We start from the raw sequence: 13696 nt of genomic DNA, 5'->3' as shown, positions 1-13696 counted from the left end.
CTAAACTCCCTGCCTTCCAAGCTACAGGAAGGCTACAGGACTCCTGCCTCTTCTGTTGCTGCAAAAATAACGCGGACATCCTGGAAGGGCTAGATTCAAACCCAAGATCCATCTCGACATCTTCAATGGAAGAATTAAAATCTGTGAGGCGGCAGTGACACTCACTGGGGCGCGTGCCTTGGTGGTGCGGGGTGGTGATGGTGGTAGGGATAGTACTGGTAGTGGTGGTGGTGTTGCACTCCTTGCCATACCTCGGAGCCCGCTTCCCCGTGGCCATGGCCCGGATGAGAGTGCGTGTATCCGATAGTGCTGGCTGCTGCAGCCGCAGCCGCAGCCGCGGCCGCCGCCGCTGCTTGATACTGTGACGTGGTCACCGGGTACTGTTGATGCTGTTGAGGCTGTTGCTGTTGGTGATGCTGGTGTTGCGGTTGCGATTGTGGCTTGGTTCTGGGTGAACTGGGTGCGGTAGTCTGTTGTTCGCTGGGCGAGGTCTGCCTCCACTTGCACTCCCCGTTCATGGAGTTCATCTCCGCCAGGGACTTCAAGGGATCTCCGGCAGCAGCGTTGGTCGAATGCGTGGACGAATGCGTGGAGTGCGGTGTGGGTGGACTGTAGCTGCCGTTGTTCCTCGGAGGAGTACGAGAAGGCGGTGCACCCCACATGAGGACAGTTTGTCGGGGCGCTTCGTTGGCGTACACCTCGGGCTTCACGTCCTCTATTTTGGGAGTGAGCACGCCGTTCGTTGGTCCGGTTACGGGCGAGCTTCCGGCGGAGTTACTGGACGATGCACCACCTTCCAGGGAATGTCTGCTACCCGCACGGACGATGTTGATGTCGGCCGTCGCGGTGTGCATCGTCGACGCGCTCGCGACCGGACTGGCCGCGTAAGGAGACCCGCTGACGCTGCTGGGATGTCTGGTCTCGACGTAGCTGTATTTCGGAGATTCGCCTAGTTGCTGGCAGTAAAGCTTCTCTTCCGTTTTGCTGGTCAACTGATGCGTCTCGTAGGTGGGTAGGCTGACGTCGATGAAGCCGTTGTACGCGGTGCTCGTGTGATACTCTGGGTAGTAAGAGCCTAAGGGCCTGTACTGGAACAGGTTTTCCGTTGCTGCGGTGAGGTACCTGAAGAATGGAACATCCGGTTGAGCTGTTGAACAGTCTTCAAGGAGTTTATTGTTCCTCCAAGACTCACCTATTGTCTAACGCAGTGGCCGGATATAGAGTTTGATGATAGTTGCCGGTATGACCAATATACGTGGTCAACGAAGGGTCGGTGCTAGCCGCGACTGCCGTGGGTGCGTACGCGGTTGGATACATAGTGTTCAGGTTGCTGTACGCGGCTGCGACTGCAGCTGCAGCACTGGTATCGGCTGCGAGGTAGTCCACGGACGCGACCGTGGGTGTGACTGGCGGGGAAACTGACGATTGCGTCGTCAGTTTGGTTCGTTTGTTTCGACAGGTAGACAAGAAGTCCCTAAGTTGAGTCTTGTACCGCCTGTTCACTCTCTGGGACGTTGGTTGCGAAGGAAGCGTCGGCGTCATCACGGAACCCGTGAGACTATCGTTGTCCGAGAAGTAGCTGTTGGTCAATCCGGCATCCAAGTAGCTGACCTTAAAGTCCATCGTCCTTTTTCCTAGGAGATCCCTGCCTTCCTCTTCCCTGTGAAATCCAAGAGCGTCAATTTCTCAATTCTGATTGGGACACTCATTGATACTTACATCAAAGGTCTGTGCGTGCTGATGACAAAGTCTGGCTTCGAGTTCTTATAGACTAGTCTAGAACTAGTCTGCAGCCACTGCCAGCCACCGTCTTTCTTTTGGAATCTGTACGCTATCATGCCCGAGGCTCCAGTTTTTAGCACTGGAAGAAAGGGAGAATTACTTTCGATGAACGAATTGCATCGAAATTTTAAATCGAATGCTTACGTTCTTGATGAGCACTTGCCACATAGGCTAAATCATCGTAATGGACTAGATCGTAGCCGCCAAGATTTGCCAGCTCCGCATCCGAGTATCCCAGCAGCATCTTTCCACGTTGGTCCATCGACACAAGCGCTAAATCCAATTTGTGTTTGCTTTTGAACATCACGTCCTTCTGCGGAACTTCCAGGAGCGACGGTGGTCCAAACGGTGTGCACAGGGCGAACAGTGCTAAAGGTGGCTCCTCGGTTTTTCGATTTTGACCATGGAGTATCTTCACGCGTCCCCTGATGTCCAAACGCTGAAGATAGAAAACGAGAAAATAAAGTTCAAGAGCAAATGAAAATTATGCAGGATAGAAATTTCCCAGAAGTGTCTTTCATGGTCCAAAAGGAGCATAAATCAACGTCTGTGTACAAAACCAGGTCCGGCCTTTGACTGGCGAGCCGCGGGCCAGCAAAACACTAATTATCTTACCAGCAAATACAGAGGTACACGAGACAAATAGTGTCCGTGAGCTATAAAGGGCAACGACGAGCTGACTATCCGACCTGGCCACGGGCTAACACGCAAAAACCTCACGGCTCTGACGTTTATGAAAATGAAACTGTAATCGTAAAAGCTTTACGGCGAGGACACCGGCCTCGGTCGTGGCAAAATAAACCGCCCCTCCGTTTTTACCGAAACGCCAGATTTTCTTGCTAATTCGGGGAATACTCGTATTCAGATTTGAGTTACAAAGGTAATTTGCTTGAACAACGACGGCAAAATTTAAACGAATTTATGATCGGGACGTTAGTCGAGCACGTTAAGAAAAAAATTATAAACGTACCCAGTCTAATGCAACTTCCGGGAAGAAAAAGTCCCCCTAATAGTAGGTACCAGACGCCAGAGAAAAACACATGGTAATTACAGTTGCAAAGAGGGTAAGAGCAACCCTCTCCTTCGCAATTAAGTGCATTATCGCGAGCTACGGGGGTTAAACGTGGCTCTCACTGGCAATTATGAAAATTTGATGCCGTAAAAATCGGATCGATAGCTCGCGACCGCGTATCGAACGTCGTTCGAGGGTGGAAAGTGGTAACGAGGATAGTTTTTCGCAGGATACCAACGACACGGGGGCCAAAGGATCAATTTCTTGGTCGCGTGACCGTGTGTGAAGATCTCGATGAATGAAAGTCGCGTTGAGTAGTTCAGAATGTGGAATCGTGATGCCAGTTACTCCATTATCGATTGCATTTTTGGCGGGAACGTTTGAAGTACAGTACCCATCAAGGATAAATTATTGCTTTCCTTGTGAACCTTTTACAAACACCAGTCGCTATCGAGATTTGCACGTCGGCAAACTTTTCTTCTTGCGACTGCTAGAAGATGCTGAAGAGGGTCGCAAAGGCCAGGCGAAAAAAGCAATTACGCGGGAGAAAAGGAAACGGGAGAAGTACAGCTCTTTTACGTCAGTCAAATTATTAATTACTGTTTTGTATGGACACGTTATTAACAGAAGTGTACCTCTGTTGGTGTACTGTTTTTTGATAATTTTCGAAAACTTTGGCTTGACTGCGCCACGAAATGTATTTAACTTCGAGCACGTCTTTCTTTTAGTCAAGTGAGAACTTACCAAGAAACCAGAAGTATTGTCCAAAAGACACCGGAAGCGAACTGTGAAACTGCGTTCTAAAAGATGACTGTGTTGGGGTGAGAGAGCGTCGTGCAGTGGCAAACTCGCACTTTCTGCGGGTAGAAAAGAATTCCACATCAATTGCCTTTGCAATTCTTCTCGATCTTCACTGTGCACCAACTCGTAGACGCTTTGATGGACAATGTCGGACTGCAACAAGAAAAATGAGAAATAATGTGAAATTGTTTTCCGTAACAACTTAATATAATTAATATAACTCGTAGCGACATTGAATGATGCTACATTTTTCTTAAATGAATGCATATATTTATTAAAAAATTACATTGCGTCATGGCGCGATTTTTGGCAACGAATTTCAACAAGCAGAGTGGCGCAGTGGAAGCGTGCTGGGCCCATAACCCAGAGGTCCGTGGATCGAAACCACGCTCTGCTAAAAAGGGGTTGGAACAACCCTCCTTTGTATATTTTTTTTGCTGTTTCTTATAAAGACATGTAATGATCCTCAGACAACTTTTCACACATCAGATAACTTTATATAATCAGTAGCTTGCAATACAGAGATTATTTTTAAGAATATATTCTGAAAAATTTAGGGGTGACTTTTTGGGAAAAGTTGAAATATGTAACAAAATACATAGGGATGAAAAGCAATGTTCAGTAAAATGTTCTTTGGTATGTGAAAGTAACATCGATGTACTATTATTTAGATAGGTGTGTGAAGTGTAAGGGTTGCAAAAAAATGATTAAAAATTTAATCCATCTAGCAGAGCGTGGTTTCGATCCACGGACCTCTGGGTTATGGGCCCAGCACGCTTCCACTGCGCCACTCTGCTTGCTTGAAAGGTCCTTCGAAATAATTTTCCTCCTGGTTAGATCCTTAAAATTCATTTTTATTCATATAACTACTAGAGCAACTATTGCTCCATATAAATACACCAGAAAAATTCTTCATATAAGTATATTTCCTTTCATTTGACGTTGCAGAACATCAAATTGTCTCTTATCTTAAGTAGTCCATAAAAAACGCTGTTCTATGATAAGTTATCTATTATATAAGAAATATGACTGCACTGGATAGAAATTTTTTGTCGATAGTTACGTAAATATAGTGAAGAAATAAATATTGCTTTTTTATAGTTCAAATATTTCTTCACCGTTAACAATCTTGTATTTATATGTTAAGATTCCAAGTTCAAAGGTATTGATTCCTTTTCACCCCTTTGACGAGTATGTTATATGAAAGTTTAAAAACACCCTCAACCACAACAGCAGAGTGGCGCAGTGGAAGCGTGCTGGGCCCATAACCCAGAGGTCCGTGGATCGAAACCACGCTCTGCTAAGATCTCTCCTCTAATTTGTAGATCATTTTTTTTTTTAATCTTTTTCAAGTTTCGCATTTATACGTATCTCCTAATGCAATCTTTCATAAAAATTAAAATTTCGTTCTATTTAAAAAAGTATTAAGTGAATACATCTACTGAAACATTTGTCATTACCATAAAGTATGCTATTATTATAAAACCTTGCTATTATGTACTTAACATTACTTAAATAGTTAGCATTAATTCCGTCCATGAAAATTTGCACGATACAAACGTATTTCGTAGAGTTTCGTTCGGTGCACCTTGAGCTAGTATTGATCCGTTCAACTTCGACAGCGCACAAGCCTAAACATTGCCTGTCTTGATTTCAGCAAATACACAAATTAAAAAACAACCCCTAATTACCGCGTTTAAACTCCTGAATTACGAAAATCTTCTGAAAGTTCTATTGGTTTAACAAAGTAATCTTCCCTGTTAAAAATTATCGACCTAACTCTGGTTAATCTCCAAATAATTTCAAGAAAAATACGAGATTTCCCACATACGAGGCATCACCCCCGAAACATAACATTCGAAACTTCCCTCGAACGTGCGAAAGCAGGGTTAGAGAGGAGGCGGAGGGCAAAGGGGCGAGAAAAGGACGGTCAGAGGCAGAGCGCGGCATTATTTCAGGAAATATCTGATCGGTCGTGACGTCGCGACGGCGACATAGGCGCACATACGGCACATGTAGCTACACGTGTCCGACGCACTTTATCGCGCATAATTAATCCGGCCTAGCCAACGACGGACGATGAGCCCCGTGTGCACGAGAAACCCATAGTTTCCTCGTTCCTTCGTTCAAGAAAAACGAACAGACCGACTCTACTACTGGCCGTTCATCGTTCTTCTGTATCTCTTTCGCACACTCTATCCCTTATTCTCTGGTACGCGTATGACTGTGAATCGGATAATCGGCTCGCCACGCACCCTAGCCTGAACCAGCCTAGAAAATAGATCGAATTAACAGGCTGCTGGTTCGTGGCCACGGTTGTCCAGCCTTCGACGCCTGGAATAATGCAATAAATCAACCGGTGGAAATGATACGGACGCTAGTTCCAGTTGCCACGGTCGGGGTACTTGTAAGCTCGTAGAAATAGACGGGTAGCCAGGGGGTTATCTACGAAACGGAAACCACGACATTGCTGCGGCGAGTTTCTCAACGTAATTATCGCGAAATACGTCGGTAAATCGAACTTTTACAAGACTTTGCATTACCCAAATTTTACATCATTCCTCTACAGTTTTATGTTCGAAAAGTTTAATGATTGATCGATGTTTGCTCGACTTTGATGAGCTTTGTTTCCCTGCGATTGTTTTAAACGTTTTATTGCAAAGTTAATTTGTTTACAATTTCAGCGGTAGCCGGATGGAGCTGGTCGTGGAGGCCTGGGCAACCGTGAATAATATAATAAATCACGCGATAGAAGGGAACGAGAGCTTTCGAGGTAGTTGCATTTCCGATAGCCGGAACAGCGTAGCTGCACCTTCTCGTAGCCGTTCGTGTCGGCGGTGCACGGATCTCACGACTTCCATGTTACTCGCACCGTCCCTGTCTTACGATATTTTACGTTGCACGATAACGGGATGCCCGTCACTGCAACCGAATGTGCTTTCGAATGAAGCTATCTTTTCGTGCGTCGGAAAAATGGACAATCGCCGCATCTGCTTATCGTTTGGCACGAACCAAATACTAGGACGAAATAATGACCCTATTCTATTCAACAGAGGATTAAGGAGTCTTTCTGAAAAATGATCATACAACAATATGCAAAGACCTTTCGATCCAAGAAGGATCTAGCCTAAGGGTGCATCCCTATTAGCAATCAATCGCCGTGTTAAAGAGGGATTCACCGGTTCGTTGAATTATGTGGCACATTTTGACAATTAATAGCCGCTAATGAAGACGCGATCGTCCTGGCCCGGAGCTCTGTTTGCAGCACTTTGTTAAAGGGAGTACAAAGAGATCGAGGGGGTGGATGAGCGCGTCATAACTCTGCGCTGTAATTGAGAGCTCAAGTTTCGGTATCGCGGCGTTCCGGCTCGCATTATCGCGAACGGTCTCGCAGATGCGAGCATGTGTTCGAAGCGTCTGGCCTCGCGAGGAGGTCTCTCGTGCGCTCCGTGACGTAGCAGGGCGAAGAGGGAAGAGGGTAAAAGCTGGACGGCGTTCGATAATTAATGCGGCCCGCGGATTAATTATTATTAGCCGGCTGATTTGTTTCAATTTGTAGAGGGTCCTTTGATCACGCCGAATCGTGTTTCCGTCGATTTCAGCCAGCGTCCCGACTGATTTATCTGCCTGGCTCGCGGACGAACGTCCCCAGGATTTACGTGAACGAGCCGTTTACCGTCGTCCGTCGTTCCTTCGATGACGACTCAACGTTGCACGGAGTTTCTCCTTTTTAAGCAGTATCTTTTTGCTGATAGTTCTTACGAAACTTTACATAGAGTTCATAAGTTCCATTGCTAGAGTATCTTGTAACAATTTCTCCAAATTTATCCACAATTCATGTGGACGAATTTTGTTAATGTTGCTGTCAGTTGATGAGCGAAATTTTTAATAGGAATTCTTGTCAGAAGAATCTTTGAATGTCGAAAGCTCATCGATGCTGTCATCGGTTCCCAAGGAAAGGTGAGGATAAAGGACGTAGGCGACTGGAAGGATAAAGCGAAGAGAGGAAAGGGCGGCGGGTGGTGAAAAAAAAGAAAATAGAGCAAAGGAAGGCGAGGCCTTTCGCATTCTTCGCAGGAATGTAAATCAAGTCTGCCAAGGGAGCGGGACCCGCTTCGATGCCGGCGGGGGTGCGCTAGCGTCTCCACTAAATAATTACAAGCTCTTAATTAACGATGAGGGCCGATCGTAAAGCCATCCACGACTCGGCCGCTCCGTCCCGCGGATGCATGTTTCGAGATTATTTAAACGAGCAATGGTAACAAACGTTACCGGACCTTACCGGCGAACCGCCCGTCGCTGGTAACCGGCCAGTTCCAGGGGAAAAATAAACGTTAGCCAACCTCCCAGGAAAATAAAACAGGGAGGGTGGGGTCAACGAATTTTGAACACCTCGTTCGTGCACCTCTCTTGCTCTTTATTCTTTATCGTTTTTAACGAAATACCACGGAATTTCATACAACCTTCCTACCCTCTTCTCGTACACGCAACGTATTAAATAACTGAATTACATGAACAGCGGATGTAACATTTCTACATTTTTAGCAAAATTTTTTCAATTATTTAAATGTATTATGGCATCAATATTTATTTAGTGCAATTCAAGTCTCGTATGCAATTTAACTTCTTAACCTACAATTTTCCAGGCAGTTTCGTCAAATTAAAATGTTAAGCACATGCTTGACTATACACATCATAATTAAAATTGAAAGCAAAATTCAATTGCAGTGAAAATATGAGTCTTATTGTAGTGTCACAGGTGACAGGATATTGTAGGAGTACCTTTGTCCGAGTCCGACGTAAAGCAAAACACTGGTTAAGCATGAAATATGCAATGGCAGAAACGTCTGTCATTCGGAGAAACGAAGCAAAAGAGCGAGCAAGGAGCAAGCGTACTAGACGACGCGACTCGAAGGCGTCGATATAATTCCATAAATCACGCGTCGTCGGAATAAATCACGTATTAATGAAAATTACACGTACGCCCGTGGCTCGGGCTTGATATACGCGGGCTGGTCGCGGACGGGAATAAAATTGGCCGAGCCATGTTGGTGTAGCGGAATAAAGGGCAACGCGGAGCAATTACACGTCCACCGTGTCTCAATGAAGTATGGCCGTGATGGCGGGACTGCTCGATTACCACGGAAATCCTGTGTAGAAGGCTTTAATTAAAATTAGAGCAAACCGAACGCTCAGCGGGGTTGCGACTAGACGGCCAGGGAAACCCTGCCTGCTGAATTCATCGGACCCCATGGTGAACCGAAACGCTCTACAGGTTCGCCTTCCTATCGGTATCGTTTATTTAAAAATCTGCTGCTATAACCGTTAGCTAGCTATATTTCTGCAGATGTCTATGAAAAATAAATGAGGTATTGCTGTCGAGGCTTTGAGGTGTAATGTACTGATTCCCTGATGAAGCTAGCTGCAATTCTAGTGGAACGTTGAGTGAAATCTTCCTTTAGGACACGACTTACAGCCTCAAGTAAGATCCAGATAAAAGCCTCTCAAATAAGATCCATATAACTATCTAGATAGTTGTTGAAGTCTGACAGTAATGATATTAATAATGTAGCTTAACCATGAAATATGCAATGGCAGAAACGTCTGTCATTCAGAGAAACGAAAAGAGAAGAGAGCAAGGAGCTAGCAAACTATATGAAAAATGTCGAAGAGGTTAAGATAGTAAAATTGAAGGCCCATGAATTAATTCAAGAACGAGTCGTTGGGCATCGAATCAGGTCCAATTAAACCGCGTGCCAGCTCGGTGAACAATCGCAACCCCTTTTTCCCCACGATGCTTTTTCTTCGGCTGGTTTCTCGCGTGAGATACGGAACTAAAGAGACCAGAATCATGGCTCGTGAATTACCACGAGGTACGTAGCGAGCCGACGCTGTCATTACGCGGTTTTTTCCCCTATTTTAAGGGGGTTGGCGGTGGGAGCCACGCTTTCTGCAAGAGTTACAGGGCCGTGTAATCGCGTCATCCGAAACGCCCCGCGATTACGTCGGCTCGGATACACGGTCATCGAGTCAGGAAATCATCGAGCCGCGAGCAATGTCTCTTTACAATGTGTGCAACAACGTATCGTGTTTGCGTGTCCCGTCGTGTTTCAATGGTTTCTTCACGGTGCGAATTATCCGACCCGTTCCTCCTGCACGATCCGATGGAAGACGAATATCAAGAGGTTAACCTTTTCAATAGCCAATAATCATGACCGATACAGAGCCAATTTCAAACGATACCGAAATTTTTATTGCAGAACCCTTTCTAAATTACTACCCTCGTATGTTGAACATTGGTCATGGGCTACTGGTGTTTGCTCTTTTTTTATGGGATCTGCATATTCGACTAGTAAATTAATTAGATCGAACTTTGTTACTATTTTATCGTAGGTCCGAAAGGGAGTTCTTTTGTAAAGCGGTAGAAATAAAAAGTCGAGGAAATCGTTGCGTCGCTTATTAGTCGCGATACACTTCGTTCCTCTTAAATATACCCTAATCGGGACGAAAAATCATCGTTCCCGGGTATCGTGACGTGTGTGTGAACCGTTTGCGTGTCCGGTTACGTCTCAATGAAAGTCGACCGAAGGAATTATTCCTGCCAACTAGCTGCTTGCTTTTCCTTCCCTAATATAAACAAATTCATTTAACGAGCAGATAGAACTCGGCTACTAAATTTACAATTTTATCTACAAATCCATAAACCTTCCACAATGATATACTTTCGAATCGATCAAATGTCTACAATTTGAAATCTTTGAATATAAAATTTCTCGTCGAAACATCTACCTCAGATTTTCTCGAGGTTTATTTTTCAACCTCTTTCTCACAAACTCTCCCATATTTTCAGATTGCATCCCGTGGGAAACTCGCTCGTTGCAAAATGAACGGAATGGAAAAACTTGATGATTCCGATCGTCGAAATTTGTTTACAAGAACACGAAACTGTAACACGTTTCTTTGTCCGCGGTATAAACGAGGGGATCATCGAATCGGAAAATCATCATTCGTCGTTTCCTGCAATTACATCTTGTATGCACAAAAGCGTGTTCGCGTGCGTTTCTGGCCAACAGTCATCGTGTGTTGGGAAATCATCATCCGTCATTTTTTCCGCGTTCCTCTTTTTTTTCTGCTTTTTCTCTCCGCGTCGATGTGCCATACTCGCGTGCGTGTTTACTCGCTCCGGCGTGCGTGCAGATCGCATTTCGGTGTGTTCACCGGGGGTTGAACGATATCGTTCTGTTCCGGATAGAAAGGCAAATGGCTTTTTCTTCGTTTAATCCGCCTTCTTTCCTGATTTCACGAGCCTTATTTACCCCTCGCGCTCGTTATTCTCCCACTGTCAACCGCTGGAACGCTTCGTTACCGTTCTTTGCAATTTTCGAAAGCCTCGGAGTGCCTTTTCAAGCTACCCTTGGGATTCTTTGCTACTCAAATTATTTTCAACTTGTGTATACTTGATTAAAATCTCTTTAGGAATGTCAATCGATCGAGGATAAGTTGAAGCTTAAGAATAAGTAATACCTGATGAAAGGTTACAGAAAATTGTGTATGATTTCCCTCAGTTTATTGGAATGGTAAATGAGGGGGTATAAGACTGATTGCAGGTGACGAATGATGACTTCACATTCGATTGTAACGATGCAAGTAGAGCCATTTAAAAGGACAAGTCCCTCGATAAGAAAATTAGACGGGAGAACGCTATTAGTCTATCAAGCATTATACTCTATTCAACCTTCTTATTACAACTGTATAATATTCTTTGAATTGATTTGCAAAGAGGAAACCTCCTCAGTTGACGATGTGGTCCAGAACAGAGTGTGTCACGCTAATAAAATTACCAAAAGAATCGTTTACATCTTATACCATCGCAAATAAATTAGAATAAGAAAGTGCAGGAAGATAGGTTAAATTCCGTAATGACGGTAGAAACCGATCACTTTAAAAATGCAGACCAATGAGGGGTTAAAAAGGAATAAAAGGGGATGACACTCGCGTAACACGCGTGGTGCAAGGTTGACGGGTCTGGCGTGACCTGCGCTGGGTGTGTATCGAGTTGAGAACAAAACAACGCCTGGAAATTACACAGTAACAAAAGTACCCGGGAAAAAGAAATGAAATCATTAGGTTCCGATGAAATTACTTCAAAGACACGACTTTCAGTATGTACTTAACACGTTCCGTACTGAAATTGGCGGTTTATGGTGATCAAAAAGAGGCTAAAAATTTCTGTAAACTATGATTACTCTTCGTTTACTTCTCTTTGCGTTCTTTCTTCAAGATAAGGATATGTTTGGCGAACGGTTGGGGGTCACTGATGTATTCAGAAACGGGAAGGGTTTCATTGGGAAAATGATTATTGATCGAGAGTTAGTACCTGATGGAAGCCAAGGTAACTTTCTATGCTGTGAGTGGCGAAGAACACTTCCCCGTCGCAAGTCAGTATGAGCAGGAACCCGTTCAGCGCCTGAAACAAATTTCCCGTATCATTATAGCTTCTTGTCAAAAATAAGTGAGCAAATTTTCTTTCTTAGCAAGCTTATCGTTACAAAACCTGTGTATCTTCAATCGTATTAACAAATTAACCCGACAAAATCTTATTTATTTTCTTTCAATCTGAAAAGCAGCCATCAACTTTGACCATTTAACCAAAAATGTTAAACTGTAAGATCAGAGGTAATTTTAAAAGTGAGAAAATAACGTGTGATTTAAGGGAGGTTTTCCTTAAAAAAAAAAAAAACAGGGGTTAAGTGAAAGTTTCCCCATTTATCGACACACAGAATACCAAAACGAACTAGAAACTCGAACGTCCGTATCGAGGCCCGAAATATCCGTCCTAGTTTAAACGGTCTAGCTATACGTCGACGCGGGGGAGTCGTTTAAACGGCCGTCTAACCGCCTGTTTCGAGCTAAATGTGTATTGTTTTGTTTTATTCCGAGCCGTTGCCGTAGGTGCCGGTGCCAGGTACGCCGGACAGATTGTATATCGTCCTGAAATATAAAGAAACGCTTTCGCGACGATATTCTAACGTTCACCTTAAATACGAAATAACACATACGGAAATCACAGGAATTAAATTTGTAACTCTAAACGTATATTCAAGAGGAGTTTGAAAAATTTAGAATTAAATATTCAGAAAATTGAAGGGTTACAAATGTACGGGAAGGTTTGAAATAGAAGTGAATGGTTTTTTAAGCCGAAGGTAGGCCACAACAGACACCATGAACGATAGGGGATGGATATCGAAGCGATCGCATGCGCGACGGATGCTGCGATTTGATTGGTTAATCCAGAGGGTGGGATTCTCTCGGTCGCGTCAATACGGATCCGTGGAGGGTGAGTTTCCTCGAGCTTCAATCGAACCCCTGTACCACGAATATAAGCTGTAATAGGATTTTCCTGCTTCGATCCTTCCCTTCGAAATGGCCGACATGGCCATTTCTATAAAACCAACCCCCTGGGACTCCGTGTAATCACCGTGATTGCATTTTAATTCAGAGGTCAGAATTAGCAAAAACCATTTGCTATTACCTACATGTATACATTTAAATATCGTTGTTCTTTTCGTATATAAATTTAATATCAGCAAAATAATGCATGGAAACGTTAATTACCAGTTACCAGGGAAATATACAAGTTTTTAAACGAGCGAGTAATATATACATTTAATAATTAGCGTTACGGAGTTCGTGTAAAAGAAAGAATGCTTTGTGCATGCGCAATAGGTTAATCATCTCGTATACGGTCACTGCAGCGTGAAGAAAAAACGCGAGAGAGAATAGAAACATAACAATTTGATATTCCATCCCACAATTTCCGCTGAAAGTCCATCAGATAGTGGACAGAATCCAGGAAGAGGAGGCAGCGAACAGTGAAAACGAAAGAGTGGAAGAAAATCGATGGATTTTTATTTCTCGCGTGAGCCTGACCAACGGCAAATCAGTCGCGTGCCGGTTACGAGTACTCGCGTGTTCCGTCCAAGCGTGAACTTCTAATACCCCTTCATCCTCACCTTGACTCTCGTGTATTAGCAGGTCGCCAATAATACTTCACGCACGAAATCTTTTCATTTTCTTCGCTCATGCAAGCAGAAGTCACGG

At 44.2% G+C, this 13696-nt stretch overlaps 1 protein-coding gene, 1 long non-coding RNA gene and 3 other non-coding genes across 6 annotated transcripts in view; 3 read left to right on the top strand and 2 right to left on the bottom strand.

Annotated features, from left to right (window-relative positions):
• Window positions 1–13696, bottom strand: part of ss (aryl hydrocarbon receptor spineless) — a 96098-nt gene that overhangs the window by 3805 nt on the left and 78597 nt on the right. Inside the window, exons 4-9 of one of the 2 annotated variants that reach the window (XM_076540210.1) lie at window positions 11973–12062; window positions 3539–3748; window positions 1927–2221; window positions 1720–1861; window positions 1193–1660; window positions 166–1122 (exon numbers count right to left, since the gene is read on the bottom strand). In XM_076540210.1, coding sequence (XP_076396325.1) covers window positions 166–1122; window positions 1193–1660; window positions 1720–1861; window positions 1927–2221; window positions 3539–3748; window positions 11973–12062 — 2162 coding nt within the window. The remainder of the gene's footprint in view (window positions 1–165; window positions 1123–1192; window positions 1661–1719; window positions 1862–1926; window positions 2222–3538; window positions 3749–11972; window positions 12063–13696) is intronic. The other variant, XM_076540211.1, reaches the window with a different exon arrangement.
• On the top strand, window positions 3921–3992 carry TRNAM-CAU (transfer RNA methionine (anticodon CAU)). The gene has a single exon. It is a non-coding gene; the product is annotated as a tRNA-Met (tRNA).
• On the bottom strand, window positions 4321–4392 carry TRNAM-CAU (transfer RNA methionine (anticodon CAU)). Its single transcript has one exon. It is a non-coding gene; the product is annotated as a tRNA-Met (tRNA).
• TRNAM-CAU (transfer RNA methionine (anticodon CAU)) lies at window positions 4827–4898 on the top strand. Its single transcript has one exon. It is a non-coding gene; the product is annotated as a tRNA-Met (tRNA).
• LOC143265861 (uncharacterized) lies at window positions 8140–11476 on the top strand. Its single transcript, XR_013040620.1, has 3 exons — window positions 8140–8870; window positions 8943–9468; window positions 10446–11476. It is a non-coding gene; the product is annotated as an uncharacterized LOC143265861 (long non-coding RNA).

This window comes from Megachile rotundata, chromosome 15, assembly GCF_050947335.1.
Source record: "Megachile rotundata isolate GNS110a chromosome 15, iyMegRotu1, whole genome shotgun sequence".
NCBI classification, from domain to species: Eukaryota; Metazoa; Arthropoda; class Insecta; order Hymenoptera; family Megachilidae; genus Megachile; species Megachile rotundata.
Note: the sequence above shows the minus strand (reverse complement) of the source record. Positions and strands in the feature narration are given on the sequence as shown.